A 16,154-nucleotide genomic window follows, 5' to 3' on the forward strand; every position below is an offset into this window, starting at 1 on the left:
GAGTATGAGACAAAAACTTTGACATATGTCTTGTTGCAGATGACATATACTTAGATTTTCAAAAGGCCTTTAATAAGATTAGACCTGCCCAAATTTTGGGCATATGGATTTGAGGTCAGATTTCTGAATTTCTAACTGGCTACAATATAAAAAGTAGAGAGTGGAGGTAAAGGATAGGTTGTAGAAAGTTAGAAAAAAGGTGTTCACAAGGATCTGTGCAGGTCCTATGGTTATTCACAGCTTATTCTGATGGCTTAGATTGGATAAAAGTAACTTAATATCAAATTACAGATTCACCAAATTGAGGTAGTGCAGCTAACAGTGAGGAAGAATGTAATATAATACAAGACTTTACAAAATTTACAGGCTGGGTAGTTAAGTGGGAATTGAACATTACCAAAGACAAATGGGAGGTGATGCACTTTGGCAGGAAAATCAGAAACATCACCTAAACCTTAGAAAATAAGGAGCAAAATGGCAAAGAAGAGCAAAAGGATAAAGTTGAATAATCCATTAAAATCGCATTGTTGGTCAGTTAGAACAAAGAACAAAAAAAATTACAGCACAGGAACAGGCTCTTCAGCCCTCCAAGCCTGCACTGACCACGTTGCCCTACTTAACTAAAACTCCATACCCTTCCAGGCACTGTATCCCTCTATTCCCATCTCATTCATGTATTGTCAAGACACCCCTTAAAAGTCACTACCGTATCCACTTCCACTATCTCCTCCGGCAAGTTCAAGGCACCCATCAAAAAATCTGCCTCATGCATCTCCTTTAAACCTTGCCCATCGCAGCTTAAACCTATGCCCCCTAGTAATTGACTCTTTCAGCCTAGGAAAAAGTTTCTGACTATCCACTCTGTCCATGCCTCTCACAATCTTGTAGATTTCTATCAGATCTCCCCTCAATCTCCGTCGCTCCAGTGAGAACAAACCAAGTTTCTCCAACATTTTCCCATAGCAAATGTCCTCCACACCAGGCAACATCCTGGTAAATCTTTTCTGTACCCTCTCCAAAGTCTCCACATTCTTCTGGTAGTGTGGCAACCAGAATTGAACACTATATTCCAAGTGCAGTGTAACTAAGGTTGTATAAAACTGCAACATGACTTGCCAATTTTTAAACTCAATACCCCGGCCGATGGAGGCAAGCATGCTGTATGCCTTCTTGACTACCTTCCCCACCTGCATTGCCACTTTCAGTGACCTGTGAACCTGCACACCCAGATCCCTTTGCCTATCAATACCCCTAAGGGTTCTGCCATTTACTGTATATTTCCTATCTGTATTAGATCTTCCAAAATGCATTACCTCACATTTGCCCCAGATTAAGCTTCATCTGCCATCTCTCTGCCCAAGTCTCCGACTGATCTATATCCTGCTGTATCCTCTGATGGTCCTCATCACTATCCGCAAATCCACCAACCTTTGTGTCTTTTGCAAATTTACTCATCAATCCAATTACATTTTCCTCCAAGTCATTTATATATATATTACAAACAGCAAAGGTCCCAGCACTGATCCCTGAGGAACACCACTTGTCACAGCCTTCTATTCAGAAAAGCACCCTTCCACTGCTACCCTCTGTCTTCTTTGACCATGACAGTTTTGTATCCACCTTGGGGCAGTGGATGGGCGGCACGGTAGCACAGTGGTTAGCAATGCTGTTTCACAGCTCAGGGACCTGGGTTCAATTCCCGGCTTAGATCACTGACTGTCGAGTTTGCACATTCTTCTCGTGTCTGCGTGGGTTCCCTCCGGGTGCTCTGGTTTCCTCCCACAGCGCAAAGGTGTGCGGGTTGGGTTGATAAGCCATGTTAAATCGACCGTAGATGCAAAGGTTAGAGGATTAGTGGGTAAAATATGTATGGATGTGGGGGTAGGGCTTGGGTAGGATTGTGGTCGGTGGGAACGCGATGGGCCGAATGGCCTCTTTCGCGTACTATAAGGTTTCTATGATTGCCAGCTCACCTCTGATCCCATACAACTTCATCTTCCACACCAGTCTGCCATGAGGGACCATGTCAAAGGCCTTGCTAAAGTCCACGCAGACAACATCCACTGCCTTACCCTCAATCACTTACATCACTTCCTCGAAAAAATTGATCAAGTTCGTGAGACACGACCTCCCCCTCACAAAACCATGTTGCCTCTCACTAATACGTCCACTCATTTCCAAGTGGGAATAAATCCTGTCTCAAAGAATCCTCCTCCCCCCTCCCCCCACACCTCCCCCCTCCCCTCCCCACCTCCCCACGTCCCACCTCCCCCCTCCCCACGTCCCTCCTCCCCCCACCCCACGTCCCTCCTCCCCCACACCTCCCTCCACACCTCCCCCCACACCTCCCCCCACACCTCCCCCCACACCTCCCCCCACCCTCCCTCCACACCTCCCCCCACCCTCCCGCCACACCTCCCCCCACCCTCCCTCCACACCTCCCCCCACCCTCCCTCCACACCTCCCCCCACCCTCCCCCACACCTCCCCCCACCCCCCCTCCACACCTCCCCCCACCCTCCCTCCACACCTCCCCCCACCCTCCCTCCACACCTCCCCCCACACCTCCCCCACCCTCCCTCCACACCTCCCCCCACCCTCCCTCCACACCTCCCCCCACACCTCCCCCCCCCTCCCCCCCACCTCCCCCCCCCTCCCCCCACACCTCCCCCCCCCTCCCTCCACACCTCCCCCCACCCTCCCTCCACACCTCCCCCCACCCCTCCCCCCCCTCCCTCCACACCCCCCCCCCTCCCTCCCTCCACACCCCCCCCCCTCCCTCCACACCCCCGACCCCGATGTAAGGCTTACCAGCCTTAATTACCTGGATTATTCCTGCTACCCTTCTTAAACAACGGAACAACACTGGATATTCTCCAATCCTCTGGGACCTCCCCTGTAGCCATTGAGGATACAAAGATTTCTCTCAAGGCCTCAGCAATTTCCTCCCATACCTCTGTCAGTATTCTGGGGTATATCCCATCAGGCCCTGGGGTCTTGTCTACCTTAGTGTTTCTCAAGATCCCCAATACCTCCTGCTTTTTGATCTCAATATAAGTCAAACCATCTAAACATCTTTTCCCAGACTCATCATCCACCAAGTGGATGATTCTGTTTATTCCGTTTAACTTTTTATTTTTAGTGTTAAGTCGCGAGTTTCGGCGGTTTTTTTTAAATTAGTTAGAAACCGGAAGTCGTCACTAGGACGCTTACCGGTAGTTGTAGTTTTTTTTTCGGGTTTAAAAACACCTACCGTGTCTCGGCCTCATTGTTCCTGTGGAGCTGAGTCGAGAGGCAGCGATTTTTGGGCGTGCGAGGAGGCAAAAATAAGGTATAATTTTCTGTTTATTCCGTTTAACTTTTTATTTTTAGTGTTAAGTCGCGAGTTTCGGCGGTTTTTTTTAATTAGTTAGAAACCGGAAGTCGTCACTAGGACGCTTACCGGTAGTTGTAGTTTTTTTTTCGGGTTTAAAAACACCTACCTCCGTGTCTCGGCCTCATTGTTCCTGTGGAGCTGAGTCGAGAGGCAGCGATTTTTGGGCGTGCGAGGAGGCAAAAATAAGGTATAATTTTCTGTTTATTCCGTTTAACTTTTTATTTTTAGTGTTAAGTCGCGAGTTTCGGCGGTTTTTTTTAAATTAGTTAGAAACCGGAAGTCGTCACTAGGACGCTTACCGGTAGTTGTAGTTTTTTTTTCGGGTTTAAAAACACCTACCTCCGTGTCTCGGCCTCATTGTTCCTGTGGAGCTGAGTCGAGAGGCAGCGATTTTTGGGCGTGCGAGGAGGCAAAAATAAGGTATAATTTTCTGTTTATTCCGTTTAACTTTTTATTTTTAGTGTTAAGTCGCGAGTTTCGGCGGTTTTTTTTAAATTAGTTAGAAACCGGAAGTCGTCACTAGGACGCTTACCGGTAGTTGTAGTTTTTTTTTCGGGTTTAAAAACACCTACCTCCGTGTCTCGGCCTCATTGTTCCTGTGGAGCTGAGTTGAGAGGCAGCGATTTTTGGGCGTGCGAGGAGGCAAAAATAAGGTATAATTTTCTGTTTATTCCGTTTAAATTTTTAGTGTTAAGTCGCGAGTTTCGGCGGTTTTTTTAAATTAGTTAGAAACCGGAAGTCGTCACTAGGACGCTTACCGGTAGTTGTAGTTTTTTTTTCGGGTTTAAAAACACCTACCTCCGTGTCTCGGCCTCATTGTTCCTGTGGAGCTGAGTCGAGAGGCAGCGATTTTTGGGCGTGCGAGGAGGCAAAAATAAGGTATAATTTTCTGTTTATTCCGTTTAACTTTTTATTTTTAGTGTTAAGTCGCGAGTTTCGGCGGTTTTTTTTAAATTAGTTAGAAACCGGAAGTCGTCACTAGGACGCTTACCGGTAGTTGTAGTTTTTTTTTCGGGTTTAAAAACACCTACCTCCGTGTCTCGGCCTCATTGTTCCTGTGGAGCTGAGTCGAGAGGCAGCGATTTTTGGGCGTGCGAGGAGGCAAAAATAAGGTATAATTTTCTGTTTATTCCGTTTAACTTTTTATTTTTAGTGTTAAGTCGCGAGTTTCGGCGGTTTTTTTTAAATTAGTTAGAAACCGGAAGTCGTCACTAGGACGCTTACCGGTAGTTGTAGTTTTTTTTTCGGGTTTAAAAACACCTACCTCCGTGTCTCGGCCTCATTGTTCCTGTGGAGCTGAGTCGAGAGGCAGCGATTTTTGGGCGTGCGAGGAGGCAAAAATAAGGTATAATTTTCTGTTTATTCCGTTTAACTTTTTATTTTTAGTGTTAAGTCGCGAGTTTCGGCGGTTTTTTTTAAATTAGTTAGAAACCGGAAGTCGTCACTAGGACGCTTACCGGTAGTTGTAGTTTTTTTTTCTCGTGCCCCTAACACTATAAATTAGTGCAGAGAGGATTCCCGATTCTCTACACTGGTAGAGAATCCCACCCTTCCACCTCCTCTAACCTAATTATAAGTGTGAGGGAAGTTTTTTTTTTATATTTTTACTTTTCTGCTGGTAATTGATTCAGGGATGGCAGTTCAGGCTGTAAGCTGCATCTCCTGTGGGATGTATGTAGTGAGGGACTCCCACAGTGTTTCAGGTGATTTTACTTGTGGGAAGTGTGTTAGATTGCAGTTTCTGGAGGAGCGTGTAAAGGAGCTGGAAGGGGAATTAGAGGAGCTCCGTATAATTCGGGAAGTGGAGCAGGACATAGAAAGGAGTTATAAGGAGATAGTCACTCCTAGGAATAAGTCTTGGGTCACTGCCAGGAAGAGGGGCAAAAAGCAGTTGGGGGGACAATCCCCTGGGGCTGTTCCCCTCCAAAATAGGTTCTCGGTCCTGGAGGCTACAGTTGAGGAGAAATCAACTGGGGATAGCCAAAGGGAGCAGGTCTCTGGGGGTGAGCCTATTGGCAAGCCTCAGGTGGTTAGGGGTAAGAGATTGGGCCTCGTGATTGGGGACTCCACGGTTATGGGGACGGATAGGAGAGTTGGAGGTAAGGGTAGGGACTCTGGGCTGGTGTGTTGCCTACCAGGGGCTGGGGTCCAGGATGTATCGGACAGAGTATTCAGGACTCTTAGGGGAGAGGGAGATCAACCCCAAGTTATAGTTCATGTGGGGACACATGACATAGGGAGATTAAGGGAAGGGGATATTAAGCAAAGATTTATGGAGTTGGGGTGGAAACTCAAGGCGAAGTCAGAAAGAGTAGTTATATCTGGACTCTTGCCTGTACCACGGGATAGATTAGAGAGGAATAGGGAGAGGGAAAGTTTGAACTCGTGGCTGAGGGGATGGTGCAGGAGGGAGGGGTTCAGGTACTTGAGCAATTGGGGCTCATTCTGGGGAAGGTGGGACCTCTATAAGAGGGATGGTCTACACCTGAACCAGAGGGGAATCAATATCCTGGGGGGTAAATTTGCAAAAGCGATGCAGGAAGGTTTAAACTGATTCGGAGGGGGGGAGGGATAGTGAGGAAAGGGGGTGAAAGTGAGGGGGGCATAGTTGGGGAATGCAAGGCACGGCATAGTGGGGGTGGGGCGGAGCAGGGTTTGAAATGCGTGTACTTTAATGCGAGGAGTATTCGCAATAAAGTGGATGAACTTGCAGCGTGGATCAGTACCTGGGACTTTGATGTTGTGGCCATTTCTGAGACTTGGATAGAGCAGGGTCAGGAATGGATGTTGCAGGTTCCGGGGTACAAATGCTTTAGTCGGAGTAGAGAAGAAGGTAGAAGGGGGGGTGGGGTAGCATTGCTAGTCAAGGACTGTATCACAGTGTCGGAGAGAAAGTTTGATGAGGACTTGTCAGTTGAGGTAGTATGGGCGGAGATTAGAAATAGGAGAGGAGAGGTCACCCTGTTGGGAGTCTTTTATAGACCTCCTAAAAGTTCTAGAGAGGTTGAGGAAAGGATTGCGGAGACAATCCTGGTTAGGAGTGAAAGTAATAGGGTAATTGTTATGGGGGACTTTAACTTTACGAATATTGATTGGAGTTGCTATAGTTCTAGCTCGCTAGAGGGGTCAGTGTTTGTACAAAGCGTGCAGGAAGGTTTTTTGTCTCAGTATGTAGACAGGCCAACTAGAGGTGAGGCTATATTGGATTTGGTGCTGGGAAATGAGCCAGACCAGGTGCTAGACTTGGAAGTTGGTGTGCATTTTGGTGATAGTGACCACAATTCGGTTACGTTCACCTTAGTGATGGGAAGAGATAGGCGTGAACCTCGGGTCAGCAATTTTAGCTGGGGTAAGGGCGATTATGAGGCTATCAGGAGTGAATTAGGAAGCATGGATTGGATTAGGGGATTGCAGGGACTGGGAACATCTGAAATGTGGAATTTTTTCAAGGAGCAGCTACTGCAAGTCCTTGATAGGTATGTCCCTGTCAGGCATGGTGGATTTGGTAGGGCTAGGGAACCGTGGTGCACTAAAAGAGTTGAGTCGATGGTTAAAAAGAAAAAGGAGGCTTATGTTCGGATGAGATTGGAGGGCTCAGATAGTGCACTAGAAAGCTTTAGATTGGCTAGGAGGGAGTTGAAGAGTGAGTTGAGAAGGGCTAAAAGAGGACATGAGAAGACTTTGGCTGATAGGATTAAGGAGAATCCTAAGGCGTTCTATAAGTATGTCAAGAACAGAAGGTTGGTCAGGGCAAGATTAGGGCCAGTTACAGACAGCAGGGGGAAGTTGTGTGTGGAACCGGAAGAGATTGGAGAAGTATTGAACCAATATTTCTCTTCGGTGTTCACGCAAGGGGACATGAATATAGCTGAGGAGGACATTGGGTCGCAGGGGTGTAAAATAGAAAGTATTACGGTTGATAAAGAGGATGTGCTGGAAATTCTTGAGGGGCTGAAAATAGATAAGTCCCCTGGTCCGGATGGGATCTACCCTAGGATTCTCTGGGAGGCTAGAGAGGTGATTGCAGAGCCTCTGGCTCAGATCTTCAGGTCGTCATTGGTCTCTGGTGTAGTCCCGGAGGATTGGAGGATAGCGAATGTTGTCCCATTGTTTAAGAAGGGGAACAGAGACTTTGCCGGGAATTATAGACCGGTGAGTCTTACTTCTGTTGTGGGCAAGGTTTTAGAAAAAATTATTAGGGATAGGATTTATAGTTATTTGGAGTGTAATGAATTGATTAGAAATAGTCAGCATGGTTTTGTAGCAGGTAGGTCGTGCCTTACTAACCTTATTGAGTTTTTTGAGAAGGTGACCAAAGAGGTGGATGGGGGTAAGGCAGTTGACGTGGTATACATGGATTTTAGTAAGGCGTTCGATAAGGTTCACCATGGTAGGCTTCTGCAGAAAATGCAGATGTATGGGATTGTGGGTAATCTAGGAAGTTGGATCAGGAATTGGCTATCAGATAGGAGACAGAGGGTGGTGGTGGATGGTAAATATTCATCATGGAGTGCAGTTACGAGTGGTGTGCCTCAGGGATCTGTTTTGGGGCCACTGTTGTTTGTAATTTTTATTAATGATCTGGATGAGGGTATAGTTGGGTGGATTAGTAAATTTGCTGATGACACCAAAGTTGGAGGTGTGGTAGATTGTGAGGAAGGGTGTCATAGTCTGCAGGGAGACTTAGATAGGTTGCAGAGCTGGGCCGAGAGGTGGCGGATGGAATTTAATGCGGAGAAGTGTGAGGTAATTCACTTTGGTAGGAGCAACAGATGTGTCGAGTATAGGGCTAACGGGAGGACTTTGAATAGTGTGGATGAACAGAGGGATCTAGGTGTGTGTGTACATAGATCCCTGAAAGTTGGGAATCAAGTAGATAAGGTTGTCAAGAAGGCGTACGGTGTCTTGGCGTTTATTGGTAGGGGGATTGAATTTAGGAGTCGCAGTGTAATGTTGCAACTGTACACTACTCTAGTGCGGCCGCACTTGGAGTACTGTGTGCAGTTCTGGTCCCCGCATTACAAGAAGGATGTGGAGGCGTTGGAGAGGGTGCAGAGGAGGTTTACTAGGATGTTGCCTGGTATGGTGGGGAGGTCCTATGAGGAGAGACTGAGGGATCTAGGGTTGTTTTCGTTGGGAAGAAGGCGGCTAAGAGGGGATCTTATTGAAACATATAAGATGATTAGGGGTTTAGATAGGGTGGATAGTGATAGCCTTTTTCCTCGGATGGAGAAAGCTAGCACGAGGGGGCATGACTTTAAATTAAGGGGGGGTAGCTACAGGACGGATGTCAGGGGTAGGTTCTTTACCCAGCGGGTGGTGAGGGATTGGAATGCCCTGCCTGCTGCAGTTGTAGATGCGTCTAGTTTGGGGGCGTTTAAGAGATCTCTGGATAGGTTTATGGACGAAAAGGGATTGGTATAGGCTAGTGGGTCATTGTTTTTGTAACTGGTCGGCGCAACATCGTGGGCCGAAGGGCCTGTTCTGCGCTGTAATGTTCTATGTTCTATGTTCTATGTTCTAAGTCCTTCTCTTTGGTGAATACTGATGCAAAGTACTCATTTAATACTTTGCCCATTTACTCTGGCTCCACACATAGATTCCCTCCCTTGTCCTTGAATGGGCCATCCTCCCCCTCCTTATATATGTGTAAAAGCCTTGGGATTTTCCTTAATCCTGCTGGCCAATGCTTTTTCATGACCCCTTTTAGCTCTTCTTACTCCTTAAGTTTCTTTCTACTTTCCTTGTATTCCACACTTGCTTCATGCATTCGCAGCCTCCTAGCTTTGACAAATGCTTCCTCTCTCTCTTGACTAGGCTCACAATATCTCTTGTTATCCAAGGTTCCCAAAACTTGCATACTTATCCTTCATCCTTACAGGAATGCGACAGTCCTGAATCCCTGTCAACTTACACTTGAAAGCCTCCCATGTGCTAGATGTTGATTTGCCCTCAAATATCTGCCCCCAATCTACATCCTGCAGTTCCTGCCTAATATTGTTGGAATTAGCCTTCCCCCAATTTAGCACCTTAACTTGAGGATTACACTTACTTTTATCCATCAGTACCTTAAAGCTTACTGAATTGTGGTCACTGTTCCCGAACTGCTCCCCTGAAACATCAACCACCTGGCTGGGCTCATTCCCCAATACCAGGTCCAGTATAGCCCCCTCCCTAATTGGTCTATCTACATACTGTTTCAGGAAGCCTTCCTGGATGCTCCTACAAACTCTGCCCCTCCACACCCCTAGCACTAAATGAGTCCCACTGAATGTAGGGGAAATTAAAATCTCCCACCCAACAACCCTGTTACTTTTACACCTTGCCAAAATCTGCCTACGCATCTGTTCTTCGATCTCCTGCTGGCAATTGTCTGGTCTATAGTAAACCCCCACCATTGTGACTACATCTTTCCTATTCCTGAGCTCTACCCATATTGCCTCGCTGTATGAGCTCTCCAAGACATCCTCCTGCAATAGAGCTGTGATATTCTCCTTAACCAGTAGTGCAACTCCCCCACCCCTTTTACATCCCCCTCTATCACACCTGAAACATCTATATTCTGGAATGTTAAGCTGCCAATCCTGTCCTCCCCTTAACCAAGTCTATGTAATGCCAACTACATCGTAGTTCCTAATACTAATCCAAGCTCTAAGTTTGGTAGAAATAATAGTAAGAGGGATTATTATTTAAAGGGCGAAAAGCTGCAGCATGCTACAGTGCAGAGGAACCTGGGGGTCCTGTGCACGAATCACAAAAATCCAGTCTGCAGGTGCAGCAGGTGATCAAGGAGGCAAAAGGAATGTTGGCCTTTATAGAATATAAAAACAGGTAGGTCTTGCTGCAACTGTACAGGGCACTGGTGAGGCCGTAAATGGAGTACTGAGAGCAGTTTTGGTCACCGCATTTGCAAAAGGATATACTGGCCTTGGAGGGAGTACAGAGAAGGTTCACCTGGCTGATACCGGAGATGAGGGGGTTAGCCTATGAAGAGAGATTGAATAGACTGGGTCTGTACTCATTAGAGTTTAGAAGGCTGAGGGGGGATCTTATAGAGACATATAAGATAATGAAGGGGATAGATAGGGTAGAGATAGAGAGATTCTTCCCGCTTAGAAAGGATAGCAGAACTAGAGGGCACAGCCTCAAAATAAGGGGGGGGGGGGCAGTTTAGAATGGAGTCGAGGAGGAACTTCTTCACTCAAAGAGTGATGAGTCTCTGGAATTCTCTGCCCATTGAAGTGGTGGAGGCTACCTCGCTGAATATATTTAAGTCATGGGTAGATAGGTTTCTGATAGACAAAGGAATTAAGGGTTATGGGGAGAAAGCGGGCAAGTGGAACTGATCCACTTCAGATCAGCCATGATCTTGTTGAATGGCGGGGCAGGCTCGAAGGGCTAGATGGCCTACTCCTGCTCCTATTTCTTATATTCTTATGTTCATCTGCCTTACCTGTTACACTTTTTGCATTAAAACAAATGCACCAGTCCATCTCTGATTTGCAATCCCACCCTGCCTGCTGTTTCTCTGAGTCTTATTGGCCCTACTCTTCTGTTCCCCTTCAGCTAATTCACCTTTGCTTTGGGTCCCACCCCTCTGCCAAACTAGTTTAAATCCTCCTGTGTGACACTAGCAAACCTCCCTGCCAGAATATTTATGCCTCTCCAGTTTAGATGCAACCCGTCCTTCTTGTACAGAGGCCATCTGCCCCAGAAGAGACCCCATGGTCCAGATATCTGAAACCCTCCCTCCTACACCAGATACTTAGCCACATGTTGAGGTGCACTATCTGCCTATGCACTAGCACATGGCACAGGGAATAATCCTGACATTACAATCCTCGAAGCCCTGCTTTTTAACTTTCTACCTAACTCCCTAAACTGCTGCTGAAGGACCTCATCACTCTTCCTGCCTTATGTCATTAGTACCACAACCTCAGGCTGTTCATTCTCTCCTTCAGAATGCTTTCTGTCCGTTCAGAGATATCCTGGACCCTGGCACCAGAAAGCAACTTACCATCCTGGAATCTCTATCATGTCCATAGAAACGCATATCTGTACCCCTAACTATAGAGTCCCCTATAACTATTGCTGTAGTCCTCTTTGTCCCTCCCTGCTTAACAACAGAGCCAGTCGTGGTACCACTGTTTTAGCTGCTGCTGCTGGTATCCCCTGAAAGCCCATATCCCCCAGCAGTATCCAAAATGCTAACAGAGTGCTAGGATTTATTTCTGAGAACATGAATTTCAAAAGTAAAGAAGTTATAAAGAACTCTGGTCAAACCACACATATTGTGCACAGTTCTAGTCTCTATAATATAGAAAAGGACAGATAAGAATTGGAGAAAATGCAAAAAAGTGACAAGAATTGTTAGAGCACTGAGATTACAGCTTTGGAGAAATATTGAATGGTTAGTATTATTTACTTTAGAAAGACAGAGGTGGCATCACAGAGCTTTAAAATTCTGAATGGCTGGACCAAATGTGTGGAGAGAATGTCCCAAATTTTGAAGTTAAAAATAGTGAAGTTTTCTTTAAAGATTAATGGGAAATGTACAGACAAACCTAGAAGTTGCTGTCTAAGTTGCCTTGGTTCCTCAGAAATATATACTAGTATTTTCAGTAAAAATTTTGGGCATGTCTACACCAGTGTATGTACATTTTTAAACAGGTGTGGTAAGTCTTAATCAATTTCTCTGATGCTGACAATTAACATATCTAGAAATGAGGTCCAAAACTGTATAAGAAGAAGGAGGGATAGAAATATATGTTGAAATGCTGACATGAGGTGAATGAAATTGGAAGAGACTTGTTTGGAAAATAAACTCCTGCACAGATTAGTTGAGTTGAATTGTCTGTTCCTATGCTTCTATCTTTTACATAACTGTTTGTAAGTACTAACCCAATTTCTGTACGTGACAATTTTAGATAAAATTTCAAAACTTTAAAAGTTTTAAAAAGCAGCTGATTAAATCAGGGGGCATCAAATAGGCTGAGAGACCTTTCTTCATACCTTATCTTCAGTAAAGAACCAATGTCATTATATCAGCAGCATCAACTTCTGACTTCTATAAACAAGCATATTTCTACTTAGGAAACGAAAGAATCCAACTGTAAGTACAATTAACACATTTTTAAACTTCACATTAATTGCAGCTGCACTATTCAACTATGCAACACTTTGTTTAATGAGAAGTTATGGCAATTTCAGAACAAATTGAGAAAATGATGGACAACAGGAAGGGAGCTTAGCTATATAAAAGCTGGATGTAGGGATGGGAAATAAGTCAGTGTATTGTTGCAACATTCTGAATTCAGAAGGTAGAAGCAAAATAAAACATGCAAGAAGAAACTATTTACAAAACATAAATTTCACATCCAGCATCAACTAAAACCGTAGATTTCCCTACAACAGTCCAAGTACACCAAATCTGTTCAGAGCATTTAGCCAATATCGTATCTTTGATGCAGTTGTGTGAATTTAGTTTGAGAAGTGCCACAGTAATGCTAAAAACATTTCATTCATCACAAGGTATGCTACATATATACAATTAGCAAGCAAGAAGATTTCTGTTACATTTCACGACAGTCAAACTAGGCTGCAAGAATGAGAAAAATACAGAAATCTGAAATGATGCAGTTCAGGGTTCTGATCCAGAAACCGAGAAAACATCAAGTGTCTTAGCTCTGAAATTATCAGAGTTCAAATACAAATTACTGATAAAACTATGCAATTCATGATGGCATACTTTTTCTCTGTGTGTAGACAGTAAACTTGTACCTTAGGTTCAAGGGTATTTGTCACAAAGGTGCAGCAATTTAAGCAAAAAACAACTTTTTTGTTTCTATGATGAATCTCAAATTCAATAGATGCTAGATCATTCAGGCTTATTACATTTTGCCAACAAAATTATAAAATTTGATTCTCTCCTTCATAAGATTAATTTTGACAAAGTACCACAAAATAAACTCTCAAAGATGCCCAAAACATAAGATTCATGTTTGCGATGGTTTTTTTTAGAAACAATTTTTACAAAGCAAATTTTACAAGATATGACACATTTTAACAGCAAGGCAAAATTAGCAACATAATTCCAATATCCACACAAGCAGAAAACCCCTTTCTATTTTCAAATTTCATGAAACATTTTATTCAGGGGCCATTCAAACTTGACTACTTCACCACTTTCCTGTGGATAAGTAAGAAAAAGGAGACTTCTTTACTTCTTTTCAGAAAATATAACTATGGTGGACTCTCGAACACAATGGATAACAATCATCCCCTGACAAAAAACCTGATACTCATTTTAAATATAGAGGAAAATAGCCAAATATATTTGTTCATCCATCTTCTGTGTTACCCAGCCCAAGTTCTATAACAATAATGCACCAATTACTGCTGTGAATTATTATGGCTTATAGTAAGACAAGCAATCCTGGAGATTCAACCAGAAGTCTCAATGATTCAGCAAATCCAAAGATGTTTTTACTCTTCAGCCTTCTTATAACTGCTGCACCAAGAAATCATTTTTTAGGACAAAAGTTCAAAAATTAAACAATCAGAAATGCACCTCTAGTTAGATTGAGGTCCTTTGCAGTTCCTACTATGAATTTTTAAATCCAGACTGGTCTCTCCTAAATTTTAAATACTTTTTGTTTTGTCATAATTCCCATCTTTTAACAAAAAGGACTTTCTTCCTAATAACGCACGCTGCTTTTAGCCCCACTCTATAAAATCCTTTTGACTCTCCTCGTAAGCAAGGTCAGAAATTTCCACAAAAAAAATCCGTTTTTAGTGTGAAATTATAGATATACAACAGACTGTACTCCCTTTTGGCCAAGAACCAAATAGATCTCATAACCTTGTTCATTCCACACAGATACTGACTGACCTGTTGGGTATCACGAGCACTTTGTTTTTCTTTTCAGTATTATTTTCCCTCTAATTCCCTTCTTGCTGCCTTACTGTACTTCCCACCTCCTCCACACATCTGAAATCAATGATCCAAGTCTCACCCATATATATGACGCTCTTGACCCTTTAATCATTTCATTCCTTTCGTTGTTTCATCAAGGTTTTCTGTCAAATCTCCCTTTTCGTCCAATATCCATATTCTGTTCCATCCCCTTCTAACTCACCATTTTCACCATTCCTTCCCTATTTTGTTCTCTCTTTTCAATCCTCTTCTCTGTTCTTGCTCCGCAATTCTATTTTCAATTTTCACATAATCTGTTTTCATTTGCTTCCCATTTCTCTCACTTTTCTCCAATTCGAATTTGGACCCTCTCCCCTCTAAGTGTTAAATACTTTTCTTGTGTTACTCATAACAGCTGAACAGTGAAATTTGCTCCAATATTTGGTTGGTCCACTGCCAATTTAAGTACTGAGCCATGGAAGACAAAATACCAGCTTCATTTCCTTGTCTATACTAAGTTAGTAGCTCTCAAACCAAAAGAAACAACATTTATAAATGATTAGGGAATCTCTGGATTAGTAAAGGGAAATATAAAATCACTGATCATTACTCAGTGACCAGGTGAAAAGTAGATATGATTACAAGTAAGGTCAGAATCAAGCTCAGGTTTGATGCTCGCTGATATTATTCAGAGTCACATATGACTTTGGAAGTTGCCCACTGAAGTTGAAATTCAAAGTTGTCTAAGGTCTCTAACTCTTTTGCACCAATTTCTCTCTTTTCAACAATCCCACGTCCCATCCATTCCTTAGCTCCCTCCCCCATGCATCCAAGTTATCTATTCTCCCTGTTCCCCTATTTCAATATTTTCTCTATTCCTGCTTTTCACATTTTTCTGTCTATTCAGTTCTTGCATATTCCCCCGCCCCCAACACACACACACCCGGCGTTAGCATCTTCGTCATTCTTTCAGTAGAGCCTCCCATTCCTTTTTTCCCTCGTCTCCGCTCTTTCCCCATCCCCCTCTGTTTCGTCCTAGTCTCTCTCATTTTCTTATCTCATCTTGTAAATCCTCCATTTCCTGCTCTCCACATCCCCTGCTCGGTTTCGCGTCTGCCACAATTTGTGGTCCGTGGTCCGGGGCCCGGCGTGGCGCGGCCCATCCCCGAGCTCCCGAAGTCGGACTGCAGTCAGTCCCACTCACTCACCAGATCGGAAAAAGGCGGCGATATCGGCGTCCCCGGCCGCGTCCTCCGCCCCCTCTGCAGAGCTCATGTTGACGGCGGCGGCCTTCTTCACCTAGTCGGCGTGTGCGATTTACAATCCTTCCGTGCAGCGGAGATACCGATCCTGACTGGCAGCCACCAAGCGGAGGGAGGGAAGGAGCGAGCAGCAAAACGCTGCCACCTCTACCAGCTCGCCTCCATCTTGGAGCTGTGAGTCACCGTCCGGCAAACATCGACAAATCTCGGCAACTTCCGGAACTCCAGCCATCCTATCCCCATCCCAAGGTCACTGCTCCTCCAACAGCAAAGAGCCTGCAAATAGCAGGACGAGTGCCTGCAACAGCACCACACAATGTTCACACAACGATACACCAAGAGACACGGAGGTACAAACATAAACAATATACTAATTGATCCCTTCGCATATTCAGAGAGCACAGATTTATGGTATACGCAAAAGCAAAATTGATCCAATTCATGAAAGCACTACATTATTCTTAATCAAAGATATCAGCACAGAGATAGCATTCGAATTTATGTATGGCAAACAAACCGAAACATATCCGAATAAGAAGCATTCACGGTACCAAAGTCACAAAGATACATTTTGAACAGAAACACATTATAAGTATTGTACT

The 16,154-nt window shown here is 44.4% G+C and overlaps 1 protein-coding gene across 2 annotated transcripts in view; it reads right to left on the bottom strand.

Annotated features, from left to right (window-relative positions):
- The window catches only part of LOC145354025 (triple functional domain protein), a 641,321-nt gene extending 625,596 nt beyond the window's left edge, over positions 1–15,725 (bottom strand). For both annotated transcript variants that reach the window (XM_080205115.1, XM_080205143.1), the window contains exon 1: positions 15,499–15,725. In XM_080205115.1, coding sequence (XP_080061241.1) covers positions 15,499–15,565 — 67 coding nt within the window. In that variant the 5' untranslated portion in view covers positions 15,566–15,725. The remainder of the gene's footprint in view (positions 1–15,498) is intronic.
- Positions 15,726–16,154: the final 429 nt, after the last annotated feature.

The sequence above is a fragment of the Carcharhinus amblyrhynchos genome, chromosome 2 (assembly GCF_965287045.1).
Source record: "Carcharhinus amblyrhynchos chromosome 2, sCarAmb.v2.hapA, whole genome shotgun sequence".
NCBI classification, from domain to species: Eukaryota; Metazoa; Chordata; class Chondrichthyes; order Carcharhiniformes; family Carcharhinidae; genus Carcharhinus; species Carcharhinus amblyrhynchos.